Below are 23676 nucleotides of genomic sequence, written 5' to 3'. Positions count from 1 at the left end.
CCTTTGAGCAAATGAAAGCTCAGATGTGCTTATCTCGAATCTTGCTCCTTATGAGGTCATAAGGAGCAAGGTTACCTCCCCTTTCTCTGCTTTGCCTGCCCAGAGAATTTGCCCACCCATGAGAGAGAGACATCATGGCTTTCAAATGAGCAAAGTGGCATTTGGTCAAGGCCACACCCCCACCCTCCACATTGCCCCCTCCTCTCTCCTCCTCAATAGCTACAGACACAGAAATGGCACAGACTAAGGAAAGCTCATTGTGGGACTGGCTCTAGTGGCTGTAATTCTGCACCAAGGCTGAATTTCAGGAAAGAGACTTCAGATACAGTATTAGGGGACCACTAAGGTCTATATAAAAGCATCCAAAGAGCAACATGTCATGGGACCTTTAAGCCCCTTTTTCCCCAGAAGATTTTGACTCTGTGGGGCTCTGTGCATCTGGCTGTCAAATCACACTATGGCATGCAAAGAACAAGCTGAGGTGATAGCAGCAGCAGTAACAGAGATGGGACAGACTGCCCTGTGGCATGGCACAGTGACCAGCAATCAAAGGGCTTATTAACCATCTCAAAAAGTATACAGTACCTAGACAACATAACAACAACCAGGAAGCTGATCATTTGGCACTTTAGCTCTTTGAGACATACATGGACTGTATTCACACAAATCCTAGCGTGCCAAAAAATTACAGCTCTGAGTCAAAGTTTTACCAGATATTCATCATCAAGTTCATCCGTCTGTACTCCCCCACAGTACCAACACTATCCTCACCGTCTGCCAGCTTATTTAGACCCTCAGCTGTGTATTGTTGTGAGTAGCATAGGGTCAATTTTCTGTGAAATGTCAGACAGTAAGTGAGTCAGCCATGCAGGTGCGTGGGATTGCCATATACTGTAAATCTCTGTTTAAGAGTATAATGAGTTGAAGGGGAGCTCTTCCACATGGAAGGAAATGTGTTGGAGGAAAACATACTCCACAAAACAAGACTGGCTTCTTTCACCTGCCTGCAAAGCTTACAGCAGAAACACACGTGCACACACCCACACACACACACACGCGCGCACACACACACACACACACACACACACACACACACACACACACACACAGTGTATGTCGTTCTTTCAGAGCCAGCAGGTTGAGTTTGGGAGTATGTGACAGAAGGATGCTCACAGGCTCTTTCAGACTGCCACTGCAGATGCAAGTTTGTTTCGGTGGTGGGAAACATCCAAAAAGGGCAAGCCGTAAAAACAAATCCCCACTCATCACCACAAAAACAGGCAGAAAGAGCATAATATAGTGATTTCAGCACTCTGATGAGGCACTCATGTCTTCTATTAAAAGTGCTGCGAGCATATTTCACTCTCACTCCTCAAATGCCGGCGGGCGGTGACTAAAAGGCACATTCAGTCATCCTCCCTCCACGCCCTCTCCAACTCACACGCATACACGTGCAGACACATTCAAAGTGGGCTCAAGGCTATACTGGCATGCCTCCTGATGTAGTGGAAGGGAGGTTGGGATGTAAAGAGGGGGTGGGTTATTAAAACATTCTTCATTTACTGAAGTCTTGATGCAGAAGTGGGCAGTCTTGCTTTAAGACATGTGATCTGACTCTCTCTCAGCTCTCTCTCGCTCTCTTTCCAGCTGGGCAGCGGGCTACATTGTAACACACACACACACACACACACACACACACACACACACACTCACACGCTCGCTCTGCCTCTCTGACACAGACTCTCTACTTAGTGCGTTGGAGAGAGGACTGAGGCTCACACTATCAGCACAGCTTCTCAATGGGGGGACGCAGCCAAGAGCAGACAGAGCAGTCATCACACTGGAGCCTTCCGCTGCACTCGTGAGAAGGAGACAGCAAGTGAGGAGGGGTAAATTAGCTCCCTGTCATCACAACATAGGAGTTCGACTGACGGAGAAGAGTCACAGACTGAAGGAAGGAGAAGATAAGAGATCTGCACGGTTGTGGCTGATAAAGTAGTGACATGCTCAGCCTCCCATCACCTCAAATCCTGGCCAGTTTGTGACACAGACCCCTGGGTGTTTTGCTTTTGCTGACTGTGTTGCCAAGGATTTAAAAAGGAACTGAGCACCGGGGGTCCAGAGGAGTGAATACTGAGGGGTGGGTGGGGGGGGGAAACAGCATTTTAGCCCCTTTTGTGCGCTGTTCGGCTTCTCTGTTACTGGAATTTCGGGCTGGAATCCCTGGCTTCAAAGTATGGATGGATTTAAGACAGAGGAGTGAGTCTGCTGGGCAGACAGGCAGGCAGGCAGTGATTCTGACTGAGCTCCTTTCCTCCTGAACACACTGCTCAGGTAAGGGTGTGGGACTTTCGAGGAATACCTCTGGTGTTTGGGGACGGTTTGGGTGGCGTGTTGATTTTCCAGGACAACTGTATCTTCGAGATATGGACAAATGTGTCCGAGTTAAGTAAAGCTGATATGATTTCACTGGGAGACGGTATTAAAATATGAAAAACAGCTTTCACTAAAAATACCCTGTACTGTATATCACAATACATTCTGTATTTGACGAGTAGTTAAATAAGTTTCAAATGCATTTAAAACAAATAGGGTGAATATACTAATACTACTACTATTAATACTACAGCGTGCTGAAAGACAAGTGCATTGCATTTAATAAAATGCTAAAAAGTTCAGATGTATTTATGAGATGGAAGCCTAAATAGGCTGCTGTAATGTTGTCACACCTCGATCATCCTCAGTGGTTTTCTCCTGCTGTGTGACAATCAGACACATGCGTTTTGGGGAGTCATCGCTGAAGTTGTCTCCACAGCAGAACAAGTGCAGGCTGCGAGAAACAAAAGGAGTCTAAATTTGCCAAATCAATGTTGAACGCACGTGCATCGGTAGGTTGTGAGCCTGCAGGTGTGTCTGCTGCTTTTTTTCTTTTCTTTTTTTTAACTCCTCGACCGCATTTACTATCACGCGCTGGACTTTATGGAATTACGCATAGAGGAGCTGTCCTCCCTCGTTTTTACGTGACGTTACAAAACTGAGAGTAAACTGCGTTTATTGTCTTTCTTTGTCACATGGAAAACAAGATGGATATTTATATAAAAGCTCTCGTGCGCTATAAAAAAAAAAAAAACGAGGCTGCAACAGCGACTAGAATAGTTTGGTTCTGGTTTCTTGAAAGCTGCTTTCTTTTCCTCTGAAGTTCATTTCAAATGATGCCCATGCTTGTGCGTTTTTATTGAAAGTCTGCCGTGCGTCTCTGGTAAAACACTGCTGGGAAGAACCACATTTTATGTTCGACAAGAATGCTTTCCGAAAACCGGGAGGAGCTCTGAATCTATGCAATATGCAGTTAACCATGCAAGCGCAACGATTCTTATGAATATGAAGTCAGCTTGGCGAACAGAAATACTCTGTGGGTGAAAAATAAATATAGAAATACCCATGGGACCAGTTCACATTTCCACAGAACCGCGGATTATAGTGTATTTAGTGCAGGGGTGGGGATTTACAATGTGCTGTTCATAATGCTTACTTTTCGCTGAATTTATAAGCAGTCTCAATGTCACTGAGGGCACAGAGCACGAGGGCAACATTTAGTAGCCTAATGGCTTTAATCTCAGATGCACATCAAAACACAAAGTGGTCGAGTTGGAGCAAACAAGCACGCAGTGGCTTTGATGATTTCTGGAAACAGTTTACTGTATTGGATCAGGCCTTCTTTTATTCTTCAGACATTTGAAACATATCTGTCAATACAGACTCCTTATTTAAATGTGAAATGTACATGGTTTGAAGTTCATATTGAAAAGACTCCCTGGGGCTTACAGTCTGCTTTATATTCTCTTGTGTATTGAGATATGGTAGAATTAAACATTAAAGGAGTGTTAGATTAACACTATCACATGAGAGCATCATATTCACTCAAAAAGTCGCCAGCTCAGTGAAAAATGACAAATGTAAAAGCAGTCAGTGCAGTGTGTGGTAACTCAGTGATACAGTGAGTGATTTGGGTGAATTGTTTTTATTCTCAAAGACTATAGATCAGTCCAAGGACTATTATATTTTCTAAACAGTCATAAACAGTCTCACTGAGCAGGGTGTAGTCAGCAGGAAGCCTAAACACACCAAGCCACAATTTGAGTTAGAGGAGGTGGGCTTTTATATTTCCCACTGCAGGGTCCTGAATGGAGAGAAGAGCTAATAACACCTGGAAAGGAGGAGAGCCTCATTATTCAATGAGGGCTAAGGCGTGTCTCCATATGCTGGCCCTCACCAGCCATTAGGCACTCGCTGAACAAATCTGCAAGAAGCCTGTTCGTGCTTAGAAATGCAATCTCTTATAAACCAATTTTAGAATATTCAAGGCTTAAATGTTGCTGCTGCTGTTGTTGTTAATGGAACTGTTATTTCCATAAAGAGATAACATAGCAAGCTCAATATGAAATCATTGCAGTATGACAAAAGGTTATTTTCCATTTTCTGAATTTCATTTAATTTAATTTCACTTGTTTTTTTTATGTGGTACAAGTCACTTTCAGACTATGGCAGGTTTGGACCAGACAGATGTTGACAAGATTATCTTTGTGTTTGAGTCTGCTCTTTTTTTTATTGAAGCCTCTGTCTCATCTTTGTGTTTTCATTCCTATAAGAAAATGTCCATGCACATACCTTTTAAATAAATCACACTAGTAGGGATATTGGTCTAATTCTTTCTAGGTTATATCAAAATAGATAGCAGTATACTATTTAGTTTCTTTTGATTGGCACTTTAAAGCAAACACAATGTGTGTCTTTTATGTATGGCGACATGCTGTAATACAACTCTGTCCGTATTTCCCTGTTGTTTCTCACCCGCGGTGTGCCGTCCTGCAGACTCGGCCTTACCATGTCCTGGTTGTTGGCCATGTGGATTAGCCTCGGCTTCCTGCTGTTGTGCCAGGCCACACTCTACCAGACCATCCAGCAGCACCATGTGGCCCGGCCTGGTCGCACCGACATTCTCACCCTGGGTACGTGTTCCTCTTTGTCAGATTTCAGCTTCACAGCACAGCATTACAGTGCGAGACGTTGCCCTCTCGATGGGGCAGCAGTTCTCAGCTTTGGCTGTTTAAAAGCAACAGCAAGAGACTGCTGCACGATGTCAGAATGATTTGCCACAGTACTGTACTGTAACATGATGATTCACCATTCTCACAGTCAAGCAAAGAAAAGGACTTCTAATTGTGCTTGCATGTTATGTTCTTATATTTAGTCATACTATATCTATACATTTTGTGCTATTTATAGAAGAAATATGTTGGTCGTTTACTTCTGTTGAAAGATCAACATGGAATCCCTGTAGGATAAAGAGCATCTTCAAACCTTGTGAGTTAGCTGGTAGGGAGATGATGTGCAGCAAAGAATTCTTGACTATGACACCCTGAATCTTACTGGCAGACTGTTACGATTAGGACAAGCTGTAGGCAAAAATCCCTATTACTGTGCTGGTAGCCAAGGGAGCTTTGATCACTGTGGCTTAGATGGAAATGACAATTATGTTTCCCTCTTTTGCACTAGGAACGTTGCGCAATTAAGCCCGATGCCTTCTGCACCGTAGGGGCAAAAGGGGAGGGTAGACGCTGAGGCGGATCTAATTCTCTGATTATGGAAAAGCTTACCAGCATTGCTTATGGTGTATGTGGGAGGGTTACAGGGAAGGCAAAGGTTTTCTTGAGCAAAGCGAGGGCTTTCTTTAAGCTTCTAACAATGAGTGTGACTCCCATGCTGAACCCTCGTTCAGAGTGGGGCTCTCTCCAGAAGCCAAGTGGCTGTTAAACATTGATGCTATCTCCAGCTTGGTTCGCTTTGTGTGTGTGTTGCATTGCCAAGCAAAAAGACAGAGAGAGGGGAAAAAAAGTCCAGCATTGAATTTTCCATGCGTGTGTTGAACATTGGTGGCTTTAAGCAGCATGTCGGAGAATTGGCTTACTTTTGGTTTAAAACAGCTGACACCAGAAAATCCCAGCTATGATAGATATAAAGTTCTCAAAGTATCCCGGTCCCGTTAATTGGAACAAGAGGGTGAGGGATGAGCGACAGAGAGCTCCGAATGAATTTTTAAAGGCTGGCTTCCAGTTTTTTCTGTTTTTTTTTGTTTTTTTTGACTGGATGGCAAGTCGAGCTTGGTGCCAAAGATGTACAAGGAAGTGCAAGGCTCAGTAAGTGTCTCTTGAATAATTCAGTTGTCCCAAAGGGAAAGAAAGGGGAAAAAAATAAATAAGAGCCCACAAAAAATAAGACCACCACACCCGTCGTAGATCTAGAAGAGTCATTTAAGCAAAAGATAGTTGGCTAAGGGTTCTCTGGAAGATTTCTGTCACACAGATCAACTCACACGCTTACTGCATACAACATGAAGGAGGGTACAGAAATGCACATGCTCACACATTTACACACCATTTTCTCGCTGAGGCCATTATGGTGTGGCATTTTCATGGGCCATCTGGGGATACTGGAACTGTGTTCAGGACATATCAGGTCTGAGAGGATGCAAGCTTACATTGTACAGGTGGATGATAAACACACACTCTGTTGATTTGATTTTTTTAACTCTCAGATTTTATTTATGTTATTATACTGATTTAGGCTGAGCCTCTCAATTTTGAGTAGCATCACCAAGAAGCAATCAAAAGAGATGTTTTACAGTGTACCAGTATTTATTAGTGTTATTTAAACACAAGTACTCTCCAGAAAACTTTTAAAATTAAACAAACTGTGATGGATGGCAGCCATAATTGGTACTGACAATCATAATCTGAGGACATGTTGATGATATTTTACTATCCTAATCAGGCTTCCTAGGGATGAGGGTCTATCACCACTGGGCGCACGAAGAGAACACATCTCTGTCTGTGTTTTTTTTTTTTTTTTCTGCTGCTCGGCAACTGTACAATTTACAGTATATCATGTTTTTTTTAAGAGGATTAAGTTGACATCAATCTTACTCGGCCGTGGAGTAGCGTTAACCGATCTAACCAGAACTGCTCTCTCAGAATTGAAATGCTATGATGAATATTTGAATTAGAATTGATTTTATAATTTGAGAAGCTCTCTGGTTTCATTGAGGCCAAAACCCTCAGATACTGTATAAATAGATATGGCTATGTAGGGTGTAGCAAAAAAAAAAAAAGTCTTGCCATGAAAAATCCATTGGCTTTAATGCTTTGTCGTTTTTTTTTTACGTAATCAAATAATGTTTGTGTTTCTAAACGACGATGAAAAGATGTGATATACTGCTTGCCATACAGAAAATTAAGTTGTGAAATGGTTTCATTAATGAATCATGAGAAATACAAGGTTCAAAATGTCTGTGCTGATGAACAGATGAATAGTAATTTTTTTTATCTTAGACTCACACATGCCTTCCATTTGCTCAGATTATTGATTCATTCATTTTTTTTGCTTGATGACAAGATAGGCGAAGCTGCTTTTCTGTAGCTTGTGATGTGGCATGCTTTGCTACTGTATTGTCATATTCCGTATTAAGTAAGGGGTTGATATGTAGTAGGAAAACACGTCCTGTAATAATTTTTGGGGAATTTTGGCATGCAGCCCAGCTGACTGTGTGAGGTACTGAGTGGTACAAAAACTCACAAACCATCCCACATAGATACACACAAAGATACACAGACAAGGGGCTGTGCGAGTATCTGAGGAGGAAGTGAAGGTCATGTTGAGCTCCGGCCTGTTGAAGCATCTAACAATGTTTGTGAATGTCAGCTTATCCGGCTTCTGCAACTGTGAGCTGTCGATGCATACCACAGAAAAAGTAACTGCTGAGATAAAGTTTCAAGATTGCATTGATTTTATTTATTTTTCAAATGTTTCCGTGACAAATCAGCATAGTCACCGCTGAGGCAGAGATTGAGTAACGAGTTGCCTGACTGCTCCGTCACCTGCTCAGGAAGCGGTGCCGCTCTCTTTCCCATGAGCCTCTGCTCCACACAGCCTCCCCTGCATCCTGCTAGTGTGGCTGAAGATTGATGGCGGCCTGATTCTGGGCAGCCAATTCTGGTCTCTCAAGAAATAATCCACTACATTGACAGATGAGCTGAATGTGACATCACGCGCACACACACACACACACACACACACACACACACACACACACACACACACACACACACACACACACACACACACACACACACACACACACACACACACACACACACACACACAAAAGCAAAAGCCCCGTTCTGCAGTCTCCCCACCTGCCAACACAGCGAGCAGAAGAGCTTATTGCCAAGACTGCTGCTTGCAGAAACCAGGCCACTCTTGACAGGACATAGTATTGGACTCCATCACAAGTCAGTAAAAGTTCAACAGATTTACATTGTCAGTACATTGCGGAAGTTACTGCAGATTAAGTGTTAAAATGAAAGCGCTCCCGACTGTCTACATACAGTACTGTCATGAAGTTGCGCTACGCAGGTACTGTATTTATTTACCCTTGTTCAGCTGAAGTATGCATACAGTAGCCATGTTCATAATGTATCAATACCCAGAGGGGCAGTCTGAATATAATAACACTTTAGCTACTGCTTTTATTATATTGACTCTGACAGGGCAGTTTAAGAGAGCCTCAGATCTAATAGAACAACGTGATTCCTGTTCCAGGTGCAGCTGTAAAACTAACTCTACTTGCCTGTTACACTTTGATAGCATTCTGCTGCTGACGTTTTGTTTACCCCTCCTGTTGTCCTCGGGTCAAATTTGACCCAAAGTTTCTATATCGGAAATTTGGGTTTTCTTTCAAATAAATTGTCAAAACGAAATAATGTGGATGGTTCCCTACAATGCTCTTCACAAGTAAAGGGGAAGACAACACAAGGGTCAACCTTTTGTTTTGGCAGCCCTGATGACAAGGCAGTACAGTGTATATGTGCCCAATTACAGAACTATACTCAACTCCTTATTGTGTAATTGATCTGCTGTTCATTTGAAAGAATACCATAATCAAAGGCTGAAATGAAATGATTAAACTGTGAGCCATAGGCATGCTGATTTTTGCATGTACATAAACAATGTAACACAGTACACAGAATGGGTGATGGTGTACAGTAGATGAAGAGGCTGATAACGGATGCAGTGGTGTTGCCGTTATGCTTTCATCCACTGATTTGTGAAGTCTAATCACAGATGATTGGAAGGCATTTTAATGAGCTCATTGTTCAGTGTGCCATAATGCTCAAAAACTCTTTGAGGTGGAAGAAAACATGTAATTACTTTGATTAGCCAAGATGCATCATATGGTCAAACAAGAGCAACAGCGTGATCATCACAACGATGTGTTGGATAAATTAAGAAATGCATCTTCAGCTTCAAGAACACAACCTGTCAAAATAATGCAGTGCTCAACTTTAGCTCTGTAGTATCTTGAGCTTCAAGCTCAAGTTTTTTTTAAACTTTAGATCTAAGGGTTGGGGTTTTAGGGAACATCTGATCAAGATACAGGGTGTTGAAATGAACCCTGAACTTGATTTAGGATAGCTGTCTTTTGCTAAATGAGGACAGGGTTGATGTCCGGAAGCCATACATACACAGTATGAATTGATTTTTTTCTTCCCATTGTCGAACGGATGGCTGCTTTAGAAGATTGATTATTTTTCTGGCAGTGGTTGGAAATGTGAAGAAATTAGCTTCACTGGCACACAAAGTGAATGAACACACCGTTTTCAACTAGGAACTCATTTCCATAGTTCTCAGACTCCTCATTACTAAGAGCTTGGCGTTAGCGGCAGAAACACAAACGTGAATATGCACGGTCTTTTAGGCAGTCATCTCTTCAAAGTGGTAATTTTGCTGCTTCACTTTTTCTGGAGGTTTGAGAACTTTTATGAACGGAAGATCCATCCATACTACCCACAGGAACAGCTTTCTGTATAGGCTCCCTGTGTTTTTGTTTTGCAATTAAATCAGCTTTATTTACATCCCCATTAAACTGTGGGGACTAATTGGTGTGGGAATTGATGGTGAAAGAAAATTCAATTAAATTACACTCACTTCAATAGATGATGCCTTAATCATATTTTTAAACAGATCCAAGTCATTGCTGTCCATGGTTTTGGAAAAGCCTTTTCTTCATCCATTCTTTTTTCTTTTACTAAATATTCACTTGTGTGTGTATCATGTAAAACCACCTCTTTAAGAGCTAAATTAAACTATAGGGCGATGGAAATCATAAATTATATATGATGCAAATTAGAAACATTCAATTTTTGAACATGGAATCTGCAAATCCTGCCTTTTGCCAACAAAGGAAGTAAAATCCTATAATCTACCCCCACATGGGATTATAATTGCTTTGAAAATGTTGGGCTTAGGTTGAGAGCTCATTGGCGCTATATGATCTCACTTTCTATCACACTGCATGCCCTTCGAGGTAATGAAAGCAACCTTTCTAAAAAACCAGGCAATAACTGCCTGATCATTCAGGTGCCGAAGCAGCTCTTTCTCCGTGCCTGGCCTCTTCCCCCAGCCCTTCATCGTCTTGCTCCCCCGACTCCCCACCTCTCCCTCCATCTCCTCGTCTCTGTCGGCCCCTCAGACGATTTGTCATGGATCAGATGAGACAATTTGTCATGGATTAGTGCACTTAAATGTCTGTGTGATAGTGGAAGCAGTCACTGGAAAAGCTTAGGAATCCTATTACATTGCGTTTTATGGCCAGTGCAAGGGGAGGTAGGAGTGGAGGTTGAACTGGCACTTCCTATGGCCTGTATGCCATTTCTTGACTTTTTCATCCACACATAATCAGATATTCACTTAGAGGTGAGCTCCACTGATGTGTCTAAACTAGGAAAGTAGAACAGAAATGTATATGTTCTTTCTTGGTTGACCACTTGCTCAATATGTAGCCATTTAATTGACTGTTTACTAAGCGCCGCTATTACTGTCACTGTCAAGCTTTCTGTTTTAGCAACAGCACATACACAGTTTACAATGATAACAGTGGTACATGTACCTCTCAGAATTCGTTGTCACTTTTGAAACTTTGGGTTCTTGATTAGGGTTGCAAAATTCCAGGAATTTTCAAAGTTGGAAACTTTCCATGGGAATTAACGGGAATAAATGGGAATTAATGGGAATAAACTGGATATTTTTTTAATATTGCTTGTTACAATACTGTTAGTATATAACAGGGAATTTAAGTGTAGTTCAAAAAACCCCATCTTGCAGCATAATTGGTTCAGTTGAATGTCCTCCCTATATTCGTTAATGACATGCACGCACACAGTAATCAGCACAGGCTACTACATACTTGCAAACATTTAGTTTTTAAAACACAGGAGTTTTTTTTTCTTTTTTTTTGGGGGGGGGGGTTCCTAACCCATTGCTCTTAACCAATGTGTGTTAATTGTATAGCCCACTTGTTCTTGATAGGCTTTAAAGTTTCCAGATGGTTTGTTTTAAAACGAGACCCTGTCAAGGGGTTATAAATATGTTGTTTCTCTAAACTCTGATATACTAGCATTTTAGCTCCCACACAGTGGATGTTCCAGTCCTGAACAGATATATTTCAAACATTACCTGTAACCCCAGACACGTCCATTGCCTTTTGAAAAATGCTAGGTTACTGCTGTAGGCAGTTAGTTGTTCTGATTCACCTGTGGCAATATTGTATCAGTAGCAGCAGTATTTATTTACTCAGTGGTCTTTCTCATCTTAAGCCTTTAACTGTCTGTACCGTACTGGTGCATTTTGTCCCTCCTTGAGTGAGATTAGATTGCGGTAGAATATATCCAGTTCTTCTTTGATGTCAGATAATTGTATCAGACAGAGTGCACATGTGCTACTTAACACAGGTGGCTGATTCCCCCAATTATTTCTGAAAAATAGAATAATATGAAATTAGACAAACCAGTCACACAGTGTTCAAACAACCCATCTGTCTAGCAATACCTTGAGACACATGTCTTTGTCAAAGTCTATTTTCAGCTGTCTGTTTTAAATAGTCCTCTATGTGTACTTTTCTTCTGTCAGATTTTATTCATTCCAGCGCGTTGCAGCACATTCATTTTATTTATACTAAACAGAGCAGCAGGAAGTTACTGTATCGTACATCATTACCATCTTTATTCATACAATATCTTATGCAGCTTCTCGATCACCTCTAGGCCCCTCAAGCCCTTTAGTGGCATCTCGCTGTAGTGAAATAGCTTGCTTATGTTAATGGAGCAAAGAGACACACTGCCAGGTAATTGTGATGCAGCAGAGCTACTATGTGGCATCATTTAGAACCACTGCGGGGGACAAATGTTGCTCATTGAGTGTTTTGTTTGCAAAGGACTCACTTTTCCCCGAGCAACTCATTTACCCAGTGGCAGTCAAATTAGGTTGTCTTAACCATACTACTAATTTACTTTCTAAATCGTTTCACTTTGCTCCATTACTTTTTTTTTGCAATACATTTTTTGTAGAACACTTCTACTGTGTATATACCCGACCCGAGTTCGAAGAAAAAGGAGCGGAGGGGATTTTTTATTACGGAGTGTCTATTTGCACCCCTGGTACGAATAGCCTCGGCCACACAGCTGAGCTATTCACACTGTGACGTAACAACAAAAACACGTTGCTCGCATGCACCGAAATCATGGCGGACGTTCATCTTCCTTGACAGCAGAAACTGGCATATGAAGGTTTTGTCTCTAAAGTTTATAATAATTTAATTTCTACCGGAAAATGGATGCTACAGTTGCGCTTTCTGTTTTCAGTGAAAGCATACAAGCGTTAGTTTGTTAGTTAGTACCTATTTTGTTGTATAAAGTATGGTTACCTAGCAACCAAGGCTTGAACACACCAAGTGGTAAACAGTTGTACAACATTCAGTAAGAACTGCTAGGTGAGTGGTCAGAACACTGAGCTATGGTCTGGAGTTTGATTCCCCGGTGAGGAGATGTTGTTTTTTTCAATTTGGATTGAATAATTTACATGCCATTAAGCAAGTCAGGGCCTGCGAACACACTTTTTTCTTTTGCGGGGTGGTAGGGGAAGACTCATGAATATTCATTAGGGGACTCATCCCTGAATGGCTAGTATTCGTTGCCTGCTCTGGCTGGGTTGGTTAGGTTTAGGCAAGAGGAGTGGGATTGGTTATGGTTAGGGTAAGAATGTCAGGGCGAATCAATCAAAAAAATAGTGTATGTATCAACATCTCTCTGAAGTGTGCGAAATATTGGGCACTGCAACGATAACATTCCAAAAAGGTGTAATACATGAGTAGTATGGATAACTGTGTGTAAATATATGCCAAGTGATATTTGTACCAGATAGAGGGGTATTAATAGAACACATTGCTGTGTGCACCGGTGGGGTGCGAATAGCATACACTGCTAATTGTGCCAGGGGTGCAAATAGCCTCACCCTTTTTTTTATTATTATATGTATATATAATATAGATTTCTTTTTACATAGATTTTTTGTCACAATTTAGGAAATGTAAGCGGACAGCCAATAGAATCTAAAAAAAAAAACATTTTCTTTTTCCATATAGCTGGTTATTTCAGGGTGCCAAGTACATATGTTGAGCCATGTTTTTCTCTTCTTTGGCTTCACTTCTGAAAATGTTGAAATACTGTAGACACAGATAGAATCATTGATTCTGGATTTCAGCTTCTGCGTCTGGATTGATCAATTCCTTGTTTGTTAACATTTTAGCTTCTGAAATATTTATAGTTAAATATCTGTATTTCTACTTTAAAGCGGCTATAATCAATATTTGAATACAGTATTAATAATGGATCACATGACTACTTATGTATGTGAATGGGGTTGCTCGTAGTGACAAACCCACAGACAATTATTTCCCGTCTCTGCAGTTTTCCTCAGTTCTATGAGCTTTATAGCTTCGTTTGGGATATCCTGCCCACAACTTTGCTGTTTTGGTTCAGTGTCAGGTTTCTCACAGCGTTGTTTTTGGCTGTTTTTTTTTAAGCAAAAAAGCTCTGATGAACCCGCTGTACACTACCTACCCAGCACCAAACAGCGAACAAACACAGTTAGCTACTAGCTGGTGAACATAGTGGAGCATTTAGCAGCTATAGAAGCCAGATATTGTGATATTGAGACCCCCTTGCCTACATAAACTCACACAATGTGTAAAAACAAAATGTGTGATTTAGAATTGTTTTCACACTCATAATAACATGAAACTTTAGCTGCATATGTTCACTCTGTTGCCAAGGTGACTTGCTTTCTCAGTTTGGCCCAGTGAATCATTCATTTGAGCCCCGACAGGGGACAAAAATGGATTATGGGGTTTGGAATTATGGAAACACAAATCCTCTTGCTTGAATATGTCCCCACTTGTCAAACAAATGATTGAAAGTCTGTCTAAATTTTCCACCCGGCATGCTCTGTCAGCATTAACTGAGGTCTATTTGTCTTGTCTGATGTGTCTGGATGAATCTATGTGGCTGCTGTGCCGAGGCAGCACCGTATTGTCTTATCACAGCTTTATCTGACAGCAGACGCTCTAATAATGGAACTTAGGTTGAGATGTCACAGATAACTGTTCACTTCTATACAGAATACGACAGATGAGATGGACACTGCCAAATACCTGAATAAATGGACAGGATATCTTATTTTAATCTGCATTAGCCACCATGTGGTGGTTTTCACACTATTGTATATCATGTATTGAATGTGCCAGTCACTTGTACTGTACACAGCGAGAACGGCGACAGACTGATGAAAATGTAGGACAATTAGTAGCCACTGTCCCTGCAATGTATCTTCATTTGCCACAGTATCTCCAGCACGTCAGGTTCACTGAACATGGCTCAATGCCCTCATACCTTCCTGCCCGACGCCCGTTGGCCAGGAGAGTGAGAGAATGAAGGATGAGGTGGCACTTGCATGTGTCTGTCTGTAGCCTAATGACCCAGAGGAGATTTCTCTCTCACACACTGTCTCTTTCCCTACTTTTATGCTCTTTGTCTTTGTCGTTCTCTGGACACCTCGTCTGCCTATTAGCTCCGCAGCTCCTCTTCCTCGGATCTTATCCCAATCTTATTCTTTATACTCACAAACTCCCCTATACAGTACATCAGCTTCCTCTGTGGACTTGCCAAAAAAGACATGTTTAACTTCAATTATCTTGGGAAACTGAGCAAAGCTGGCAGTGTGTATTTGCAAGAAAATATTATTTTGAACCTCAGGCAGCCAGGCAGGCTATGGAGGATTTCTCTTCCTCATCTCACGTCCAAGAGGTTTAAGTGGTTATGTGCTACTGAGCTTTTCCAACAAAAATACCTTTTGACCTGCTTTTTGTATGTATTTTTTGAGTTGAATTTAAATGAGGATTAATGCCTGCTCTAAGGCACTTGTTCAACCTTTTTCTCTGAAAGCATCAGTGGAAGTATGAGGATGGCATACATGTGTACAAAATAAGAGTGTGATTGGAACTGAGCTGATGGAACTGAATACCTTTCCACATGCCGTCTTTGATCATACAATTTCCTTCCTCTTCCTCGTGGATTTCAGCCCTCTCCAAGGCATAAACTGCAAGGCACACATGCATGCTAAATAAAGAGTGCTGGAACTGTACTGATATACTGTATAACTGGATCCCTCACCTCATCTCTTATCATTATATTTTTGTTTCTGTCCTTGTGGAGTTGAATCTGCATCAAGGCCTGTGGGCTTAAGCTCCTTCATTAAGACAAACAAAAACATCAGTTTTTATAATCTTGCTGCTGAGCTTTTACATTTGTAGGACATCCTGGCTATATGTCAGGGTATATAAAGCATAAGGAGCTGCACTAACATGTGCCCAACATTTGGCTCAAAACTGTGCAGGTTAATGCATACTGTCCATACCACAGCAAATGTTAAAGTAGAAGAGTCAATTAACTGGACATTCATGTTTGATCTCATATTTTACCAATCTCATGCTGTAAAAATGTTTTTTTTCTTAGAAAAGCTAATCATTTCTCTTTTCTTACAAGCCATTTTATATATTTTTTCCATTTCCTATATCCCTGTTAATGTCTGTGACTTGGTGTAAGCGTGTAATGAAAAGTCTACTCAGAGCTGAGCCACTGTGCTCCGCTCTCTCAGGATCAACGGCTTTAGTTTTGCTCCCAGCAGATGCAAAAAAAAAGCACAGTAACAGTGTGATGTTTCGTTGAAGAGAGAAGAAGTACCTCTGGCTCACTCACTGTATATTAGCTTTTAGTATTACAATCCACCTCTTCCTCTGTTTTGCTGAGTGCAAGCCTAGCGCAGAGCTGCGCTCACATCTCAACATGACTCCCCCCTTTTCTCTTAGATGCAATCAAAGCACAAGCCTTTGATTTAACCATGAATAAAATACAGAAATGTTTTGTGATACATTCAGTGGAGTGAGCGCCACTTCTGTCTAGTTTGAATGGTACACTTTTTACACTTGTTTTACAGAATGCATGTCAGGCAGAGAGCTGGCAGAAAGAGATGGAGCTGTCTCTGTCTCAGAACTTATTTGAATCACAGCCACCAGTATTATTCATTCACTATCTTAGCCACTTATATTGTACTTCCACACCTTTATCATGTGTGTGATTGCAGGTTGGATATGCTCACATGCTGTTAGCATGATGATAATTATCTATACATGGAGTTGCTGCTTTTCATTGTTTTTTTGGTATATAGAGGAGCTGTGTGCTTCCTGTCAGGGCAGTCACACCACGTTGAGTCTCTGTGCAGCAGCATGTTGCTGTAGTGATGTTATTACAGTTTTGGATGATTCACATGAGAGGGCAGGCAGGCAGACAGACAGCATAACCTTTTTTTTTCTCCTCTTGACTCTTCAGCAAATGAGAAATGTCACCCACAGCTGCAGCTGGGGCAGGCTTGAGGGGGTACATATTTATAAAGCCATGAATATTTGTTTTCATGTGTCTAATGTTGTTGGAGGTATACATGCTAAGAAGGGTGAGGGTAAAGGAATACTTTTGAAGGGCAGATTGGTAAAGAAGATGGAGACCCCAGAACAAGGCTCATTTGTGGCTGGAAGTATGAGTTTGACTCTGTATGTGCATTTCGCTGTTTGTGTCTCACAACATTGTGTCTTGGGTTGAGATGTGCGAATAGAAAAGGATCGGTTCCACTCAAGCACCCACTAAGGTGCAATAGTGTTTTCATTTTCAACCTCGACCCTTCTGTTAGATTGTACCTTAGCCTTTTGATAACTTGGTGTTAGATGTGTCACACAGATTCCAGTCCACATTATACTGTCATACATCCTTTTGTTGACTTTTTTTACAGTAAAACAGCAGTGTGACTTCTGTTAATATTACCTACATAAGTTTACAGTGCATGCCACATTCTTATCTAATGCTGTGTCATTATTTTAATTTGGTTATCTTTAGTTGCCTTTACAGGACAAACTTTACAATGTCAAATCAATCTCAAAATAACTGCTGCTCTGGCTCACAAAGATGCCTCAAATAAAGATAATGGGATGTGGGAATGAAGTTGGTAGCATGTTTGAGAAGGGTTACTGCTTGTGGAGATAATGTCCTCCTATGAGAGACTGAAAGTACAGTACTGTATCACAATCACCAAAGATGTCAACAGTTCCAGGATGTGCTCAGATTTATCTTAATTCTCTTCTGTTTTGTCTTATTCATTTTATTCGTATTGACTTACTTATAGTTAATTTTTTTTTTTACTTTGTTATAAATGTGGTTCTAATCAAGTTTTAGGTCATTGCTGCAGTGGTTTGGGGTCAGGTCTGGCTAAAACTAGCTCTATATTGGTTTTGGTTTTAATCAAAAGTATACTTTAAATAGTACCTATTAGGTCTGTAGATGCAGAACGTGATATGAAACCACATAAAAAAAAATAAACAAATCAAATGTAAAGGTTAGTTTTTCATCTGAGTTGTTTAATTGTTTCAATAATTATTTAAGCAAAAATGCTTTTGATAGTTCCAGCTTCTCAAGTGTGAGAATTTGAAACTAAATATATTTGGGTTTCGGACTGATGATCGGATAAATTAATAAATGTCGATGCCACCTTGGGCTTTGAGAAATTAATAAGAGTATTGTTCACTATATTCTGGCCTTTTTACAACAAAACAATGTATTGATAAATCAGGAAAATAATCGGCAGATTAATTGATAATGAAAATGATCATTATTTACAGCACTAATCGACCTATACAATAGTGACTGTTTAAACAGTTTGACATTTAATGTTCAACTCAATTGCATTTTTTTACCCTTTGTGTCATTGCCTTAGCCTTTTAACCAAGTGTAAAGAATCTCAACCAGAAACACAATATCCAAGCATATGGCACTAACCTACCGCCAGAATAAGATGAAGACACCTGAAATTAACTTGAGTACCATTTCAGCACTGAAATGAATAGGTAGTGGTGGCCTAAAGGTTAGAGATGCAAGCTTGTGACCAGGAGGTGGTCGTTTCAATCCCCAGACCAACAGGATAAAATCTGGGTGGGGAAAGTGAAAGAGCAGCGCTTGTCCCTCCCTCATTACCACCACTGAGGTGCCCTTGAGCAAGGCCCTTAACCTCCAACCACTCCAGTGGAGCTGCTCAGTGGCCAGCAGATTAGACTGTGGTTGTATTGGGCAGCTTCCAAGTATGTGTGCAACTGTGTGACTGTGATCAGGGCGTTCCTGCAAAAGAGAGGCTATCTCTCAGTCTTCCCTGAATAAATAAAGGTTAATCAATGAGGGGAGATTTTCTGGAGCCTGAGGAGATGAAAGTCCTACAGTTGTGTCTAACAGATGTTATCCAACACCAGCGCTGGAAGGATAGCTGTGCTAATGTCAGTAGTATTGGTGATATTGGAAGGTGAATACGAGCCCCTCGTAAGGTCTTACAGGCTCTCGTGAACACGCCATCTCATCCTGAGGATGAGGATGAGAAGGGAGTACAGACAGATCTCTTGAGTCCTCTCTAGCTCACTCTGCAAGGGCGCTTGTAATAGGTCTTAAACATGTGGGACAGCAGTGACAAAAAACAGCATTATATTCCTTTTCATGAGGAAGAGGGTATTGTATTGTGTCGTCTTAAATGAGGTATGTGGCTCTCATACTGTACAAATGAAGGATAAATTGTAATTGCATAAATTGTAGGTTGGTACAGTAGTGTAAAATGTTTAGAAACCATAAGTAAGTAATTACTTGTTAAACTTGCCAATCTCTTATTGTTAGCCATGCACAATGCTTATGCTTTGTGGCTGAATACGAGTGAATAAAATTAAATTCATGTTTGCTGTGGATGTGATCCTGCTCAAGCCTTGCTGCCATTTGGCAGCAATGTGTTTGAACAGTGAGAGAATTTGGCCGATCAATCTCACGTCCCCTGTCCAACGACAAGACTACCATCGATCATCGTTTACACGTTACATCTCATTCCCAGCAAGATGCTTGTTGCCATCTCATAACATTTTCCTCCAGACATTTGCATGTTTGGCTGGTTTCACCTGTTTGTTTGAACGAAAGAGGGGGAAAAGAGAATGAAAGAGGGGGGAAAAGAGAATGAGCTTATGTGTATGCAAAAAAAACGACATAGGATGCGTCTGTCTGAGCCAGCCAACCAGCTTGCTGCGGTGCTGTTACAGAAGCCTGGCCAGACAGATGGCATCCATTTGATCAGGGAGATGCTGTAATGGTGGGCCAAGACCGGCTAAGAGAGGCTGTTACTGGGTCTTCATGAGCAGGCCATACTTCCAGTCTGCCAGGCAGTGACAACTTTAACCTTTTTAAAAGCTTACCTTCTTCTCCCCTACTGCTCCACTGATTTGTTGGCTGATGTGCATCAATGTTTGCATGTGGACATGACTGCGTGTCCGTCCACATTTCAACGGTAATGCTAGTATTACTTCACCTCTATAATATCCACAAGACCTCCATGAGAACAAAATCAACAATTAATTTAAACTGACGTGTTTATGTAGCTACAACCTGACACAAGTTATGGCTCCATGTCATAACCTGTATTCAACCTGTTGTTCAACAGGCTCTTTGGAGGTGCACTTCGGCACAGCGGTGTTTTAAACTAAATGCTAGCATCAGACTGCTAGCATGCTCACAATGAGTTGCTAACATGGTGATGTCTTGTAAGTGTTTACCATGGTCACCATCTTAGATTAGCATGTTAGCATGGTAATATTTGCTGATTAGAACTTAACACAAAGTACAGCTGAGGCAGATTTCATTAGTTTAGCAGGTATTGTAATGTATACATTAAAAGTGAATCAAGGGGGAATATAAATGTGTGTACCAAATGTAATTCAATCTATCCAATACTTGACGAAACATTTCACTAAAAACAAAAATGTCAACCTAATTGTGGCGCTAGATCCAAAGTCAGAGGATGACTAAAATCAGTAGCTTTCATCCTTCATCCATCACACTTTCATGCTAATCAATCTAATAGTTTTTAAGATATTTCTGTCTAGTCATAGACAGAATATATAGTCTGTCTATGGACAGACAGGCTGACATTGCCATGTCACACCACTAACGTGGCTATAAAATATTAAAAGTGCATAAAATAGCCATACCTTTAGATCAAGCCAGTGTATATTATTGCAAAACATTTCTGCGACCAACGTGATATCATGACTTCGTGTAAACATACATGCCACTTTCCTAAAGCCAAGTTATGTCTTAACTGTACGCATTTTGAGCTATCCACGTGTATGTCTACGCTGTATACAGCAGACGGCAGTCTGCAACGTCACAGCATAAACATACACGCCACGTGGCTTTAGAAAGTGCCACGTGGCGTTTATGTTTACGCTGTGATATGGCGAGGCTACGTGTTATCGCGAGGCTACGTTTTGGGTTAGGAAACATCACACGCATAGACAGTTAAAGAAACGTGGGTTGGGTTTAGGAAAAGAAGAAACGGTTGTGATTAGGGAAAAGAAGAACAGGGTTGGGTTTAGGAAAACAAAAGTGGAAAGGAAACCTCACACGCGTGGTCACACGTGGGACACGATCCCCGCTGTCCTGGGTGAAAGTCCTGTGTTTTACCCATCCTCCACCCCAACAAGCCTCTGCTTTGCAGATTTTGGCCCTTTCATATTACTCGCTACGGCGTCAATTCACACACAATCGCAAGGTAATGTAAGTCAATGGAGGCCAAACAGCGTTGATAAACATGCTAAAAAGCGAGCATGCGTCTTGATAACACACCAACAAAGGTATACGAATTGGTGTGTCATACATACGCTATTTCATAAGATCAGTCTGCTGTGACTGCTTTTGCGATTTCTAGAGAGTAGTTCCATGTTGGCCAGATGTTATCCAGCTGCTCAAAGACGTATGTGGTTTGGTGGTTTATATTGCTGATAAGAATAAACTGTGCTGGCACTGCTCATTACAATAAAGAAATATTTCTCCCAGACTCAACAGTATGGCTTTTATGTGTTCTCTATAATTCTTAGCTAATAGAGTTGTTTGACATGGGGGCAAACTATATCCAACAGTGGCTGTGCAGAAAGTACATATTAGAGATGCACCGATAGACCGGCCGGTCACCGGAATTGGCCAGTTTTCACATGCCCGGCCATGACCGGCAGGTCAGTCTGACATCTGCCGATTTCATGCCGGTCAATGCTACAATTAACTGACAACATAAGTTATACGAGTTACAGTTCTCAAGGACGCACGCACGCACGTACGCACGCACGGACGCGACAGCCCAGTCTCTTTTTCCTTTTTCTGAACTTTTCCACCGTGTGTCGCGCGTACCCGCTCGCGGTGTGAAGCGCATGTCCGCGCTATTCTCACACATGTAGGTAACCTCGTGAATTAACCTGCAACATGTCAGCTGTTTGGAAATTGGAAATTTGGAAACACTTATACATATCAGTGTGTCCCATACATAGGTTATAGTTGGGTGCCCCGCCCAGGTAGATAAAATCCAAATAATATTTTTTTCCAATCAACAATGTAATTTTATAGCACACAGACCAGCGGCCTCCAGCCCCTCCCACTCAGGAAGATGTGCGGCAATTGCATGTCACAGCGTCAACAATTCACTTCAGGCCAGGCTCACGTTAGTAGCAGAAGCACGCTGCTTGTGTTTTTGTGGCTTCCCGTGGGATTAACTGTAATGATAAACCGTAAAAACACGGTGGCCACACCGCTGTGAAAGCTCCCTGAACGTTTCAGGGAGCTCCCTCATTTACACAGTCTGGTTGTACACTCTCTCCGCAGGAGTGTGTTCCGCTTTGGAGTTAACTGGAACTGGAGCCAATCGCTAACAGGAGTTAATCGTTGCATACCAAGCCGTCTGTTAACGTTCTCTCTGTGCCCATAACATTACCCATTATCTGTTACGGTATTTAAGAAAACCCAACATTTTATTAAATGTGCTGTAAAAGTTTTAAACTACAACCCAGAGTTGTTTGAAAGAAATCTGTTCAGATGAGATCTTAAAGGAGAATTCAAGTCGATTTCAACACGTAGCTCTGTGAGTGCTGTCAGTAGCGAGAAAAACGAAAACAATTGGTGTTGCCTACACCATGTTATCCTTCTGCTAGCGTTAACACCCAGGAGGTAAATTTTAAACGTGCTTTCAGCCTCTTAACATGTTCGAAATGTCATTAAATGTGTCTACCCAGGTGAAGTGATTCCTTCCGAGTGAACACAGTGAATCTGACTGCAGTCGATGTGAAAGAAATGCATAAATGTTGTGCTAATTCAGCTCTGTTTAGTTCCGGTGTTGAGACGGCAGTAAGACAGTGCTTAGGGACCGTCTACAAACTACAACAACGAAAAGAGATACAACAAAAATATTTATTAATTTAATGATTAAATAAGGTAGCATCTCCAAACTTACCTCAATTATAACTTTTTCTTACTTTTCAAAAAATAAGCATATGCCTATTTTTGAAAATATTTTTGTATCTCTTTTCGGTGTTGTACTTTGTAGACGGTCCCGAAGCACTCGTCTTGCAGTCTCAACACCGGAACTAAACAGAGCTGATTTAGCACGACTTTCATGCATTTCTTTCACATCTATTGCAGTCAGATTCACTGTGTTCACTTGGAAGGAATCACTTCACATGGGTAGGCACTTGTAATGACATTTCGAACATGTTAAGAGGCTAAAAGCACGTTTACAACTTGCCCTGTTTCAGTCTCCTGGGTGCTACCGCTAGCAGGAGGATAACACGTTGTAGGCAACACCGACTGTTTTCGTTTTTCTCGCTACTGACAGCACTCCAGAGCTACGTGTTGAAATCGACCAGAATTCTCCTTTAATGAATGTAATACGGACATGTACTGTATAGTTAAACAGCGTGTTTAACATTATTAGGATCCCCAAAACATGTATTAAATACCCAGCCCTCATGTCACGGCATTCTTTCTCAACCTGTGAGGAACACTGCAGATGGCTCCCTTTTTAAAGGTGTTAGATTTTAATGGGAATAGCTTTGTGCTGCGTTGTCAAGAAGAGTTTATATTACTTCGGTCCAACACAGAACATATGCTAAGTACACAGAGTATTAATTTTCTTTGTACACATATTTGATATTAGATGAAAGACATTAAGCACAGTGTGTTTAATTTCACTATGAACACTGTGATAGTCTCCCTTTCTTTTTCTCCCTGTTATGTCACAGGGTGACAAGAGACATTTTCAGGATCACATTCGGCCCTTATC

At 41.3% G+C, this 23676-nt stretch overlaps 1 protein-coding gene across 4 annotated transcripts in view; it reads left to right on the top strand.

Annotated features, from left to right (window-relative positions):
* The first annotated feature begins 1614 nt into the window (after positions 1 to 1614).
* Positions 1615 to 23676, top strand: part of LOC120558079 (chemokine-like protein TAFA-1) — a 127229-nt gene continuing 105167 nt past the window's right edge. The window contains exons 1-2 of one of the 4 annotated variants that reach the window (XR_005639051.1): positions 1615 to 2334; positions 4873 to 5009. Coding sequence is in view for 1 of the 4 variants with exons in the window: in XM_039798931.1 (XP_039654865.1) it covers positions 4886 to 5009 (124 nt within the window). In the remaining 3 variants the exon portion in view is untranslated. Of the gene's footprint in view, positions 2335 to 2790; positions 2889 to 4872; positions 5010 to 23676 lie in introns of those variants that run through there. The other 3 variants (XM_039798931.1, XR_005639053.1, XR_005639052.1) reach the window with 3 other exon arrangements.

Source organism: Perca fluviatilis, chromosome 4, assembly GCF_010015445.1.
Source record: "Perca fluviatilis chromosome 4, GENO_Pfluv_1.0, whole genome shotgun sequence".
NCBI classification, from domain to species: Eukaryota; Metazoa; Chordata; class Actinopteri; order Perciformes; family Percidae; genus Perca; species Perca fluviatilis.
This window is presented reverse-complemented; position numbering and strand designations above follow the sequence as displayed.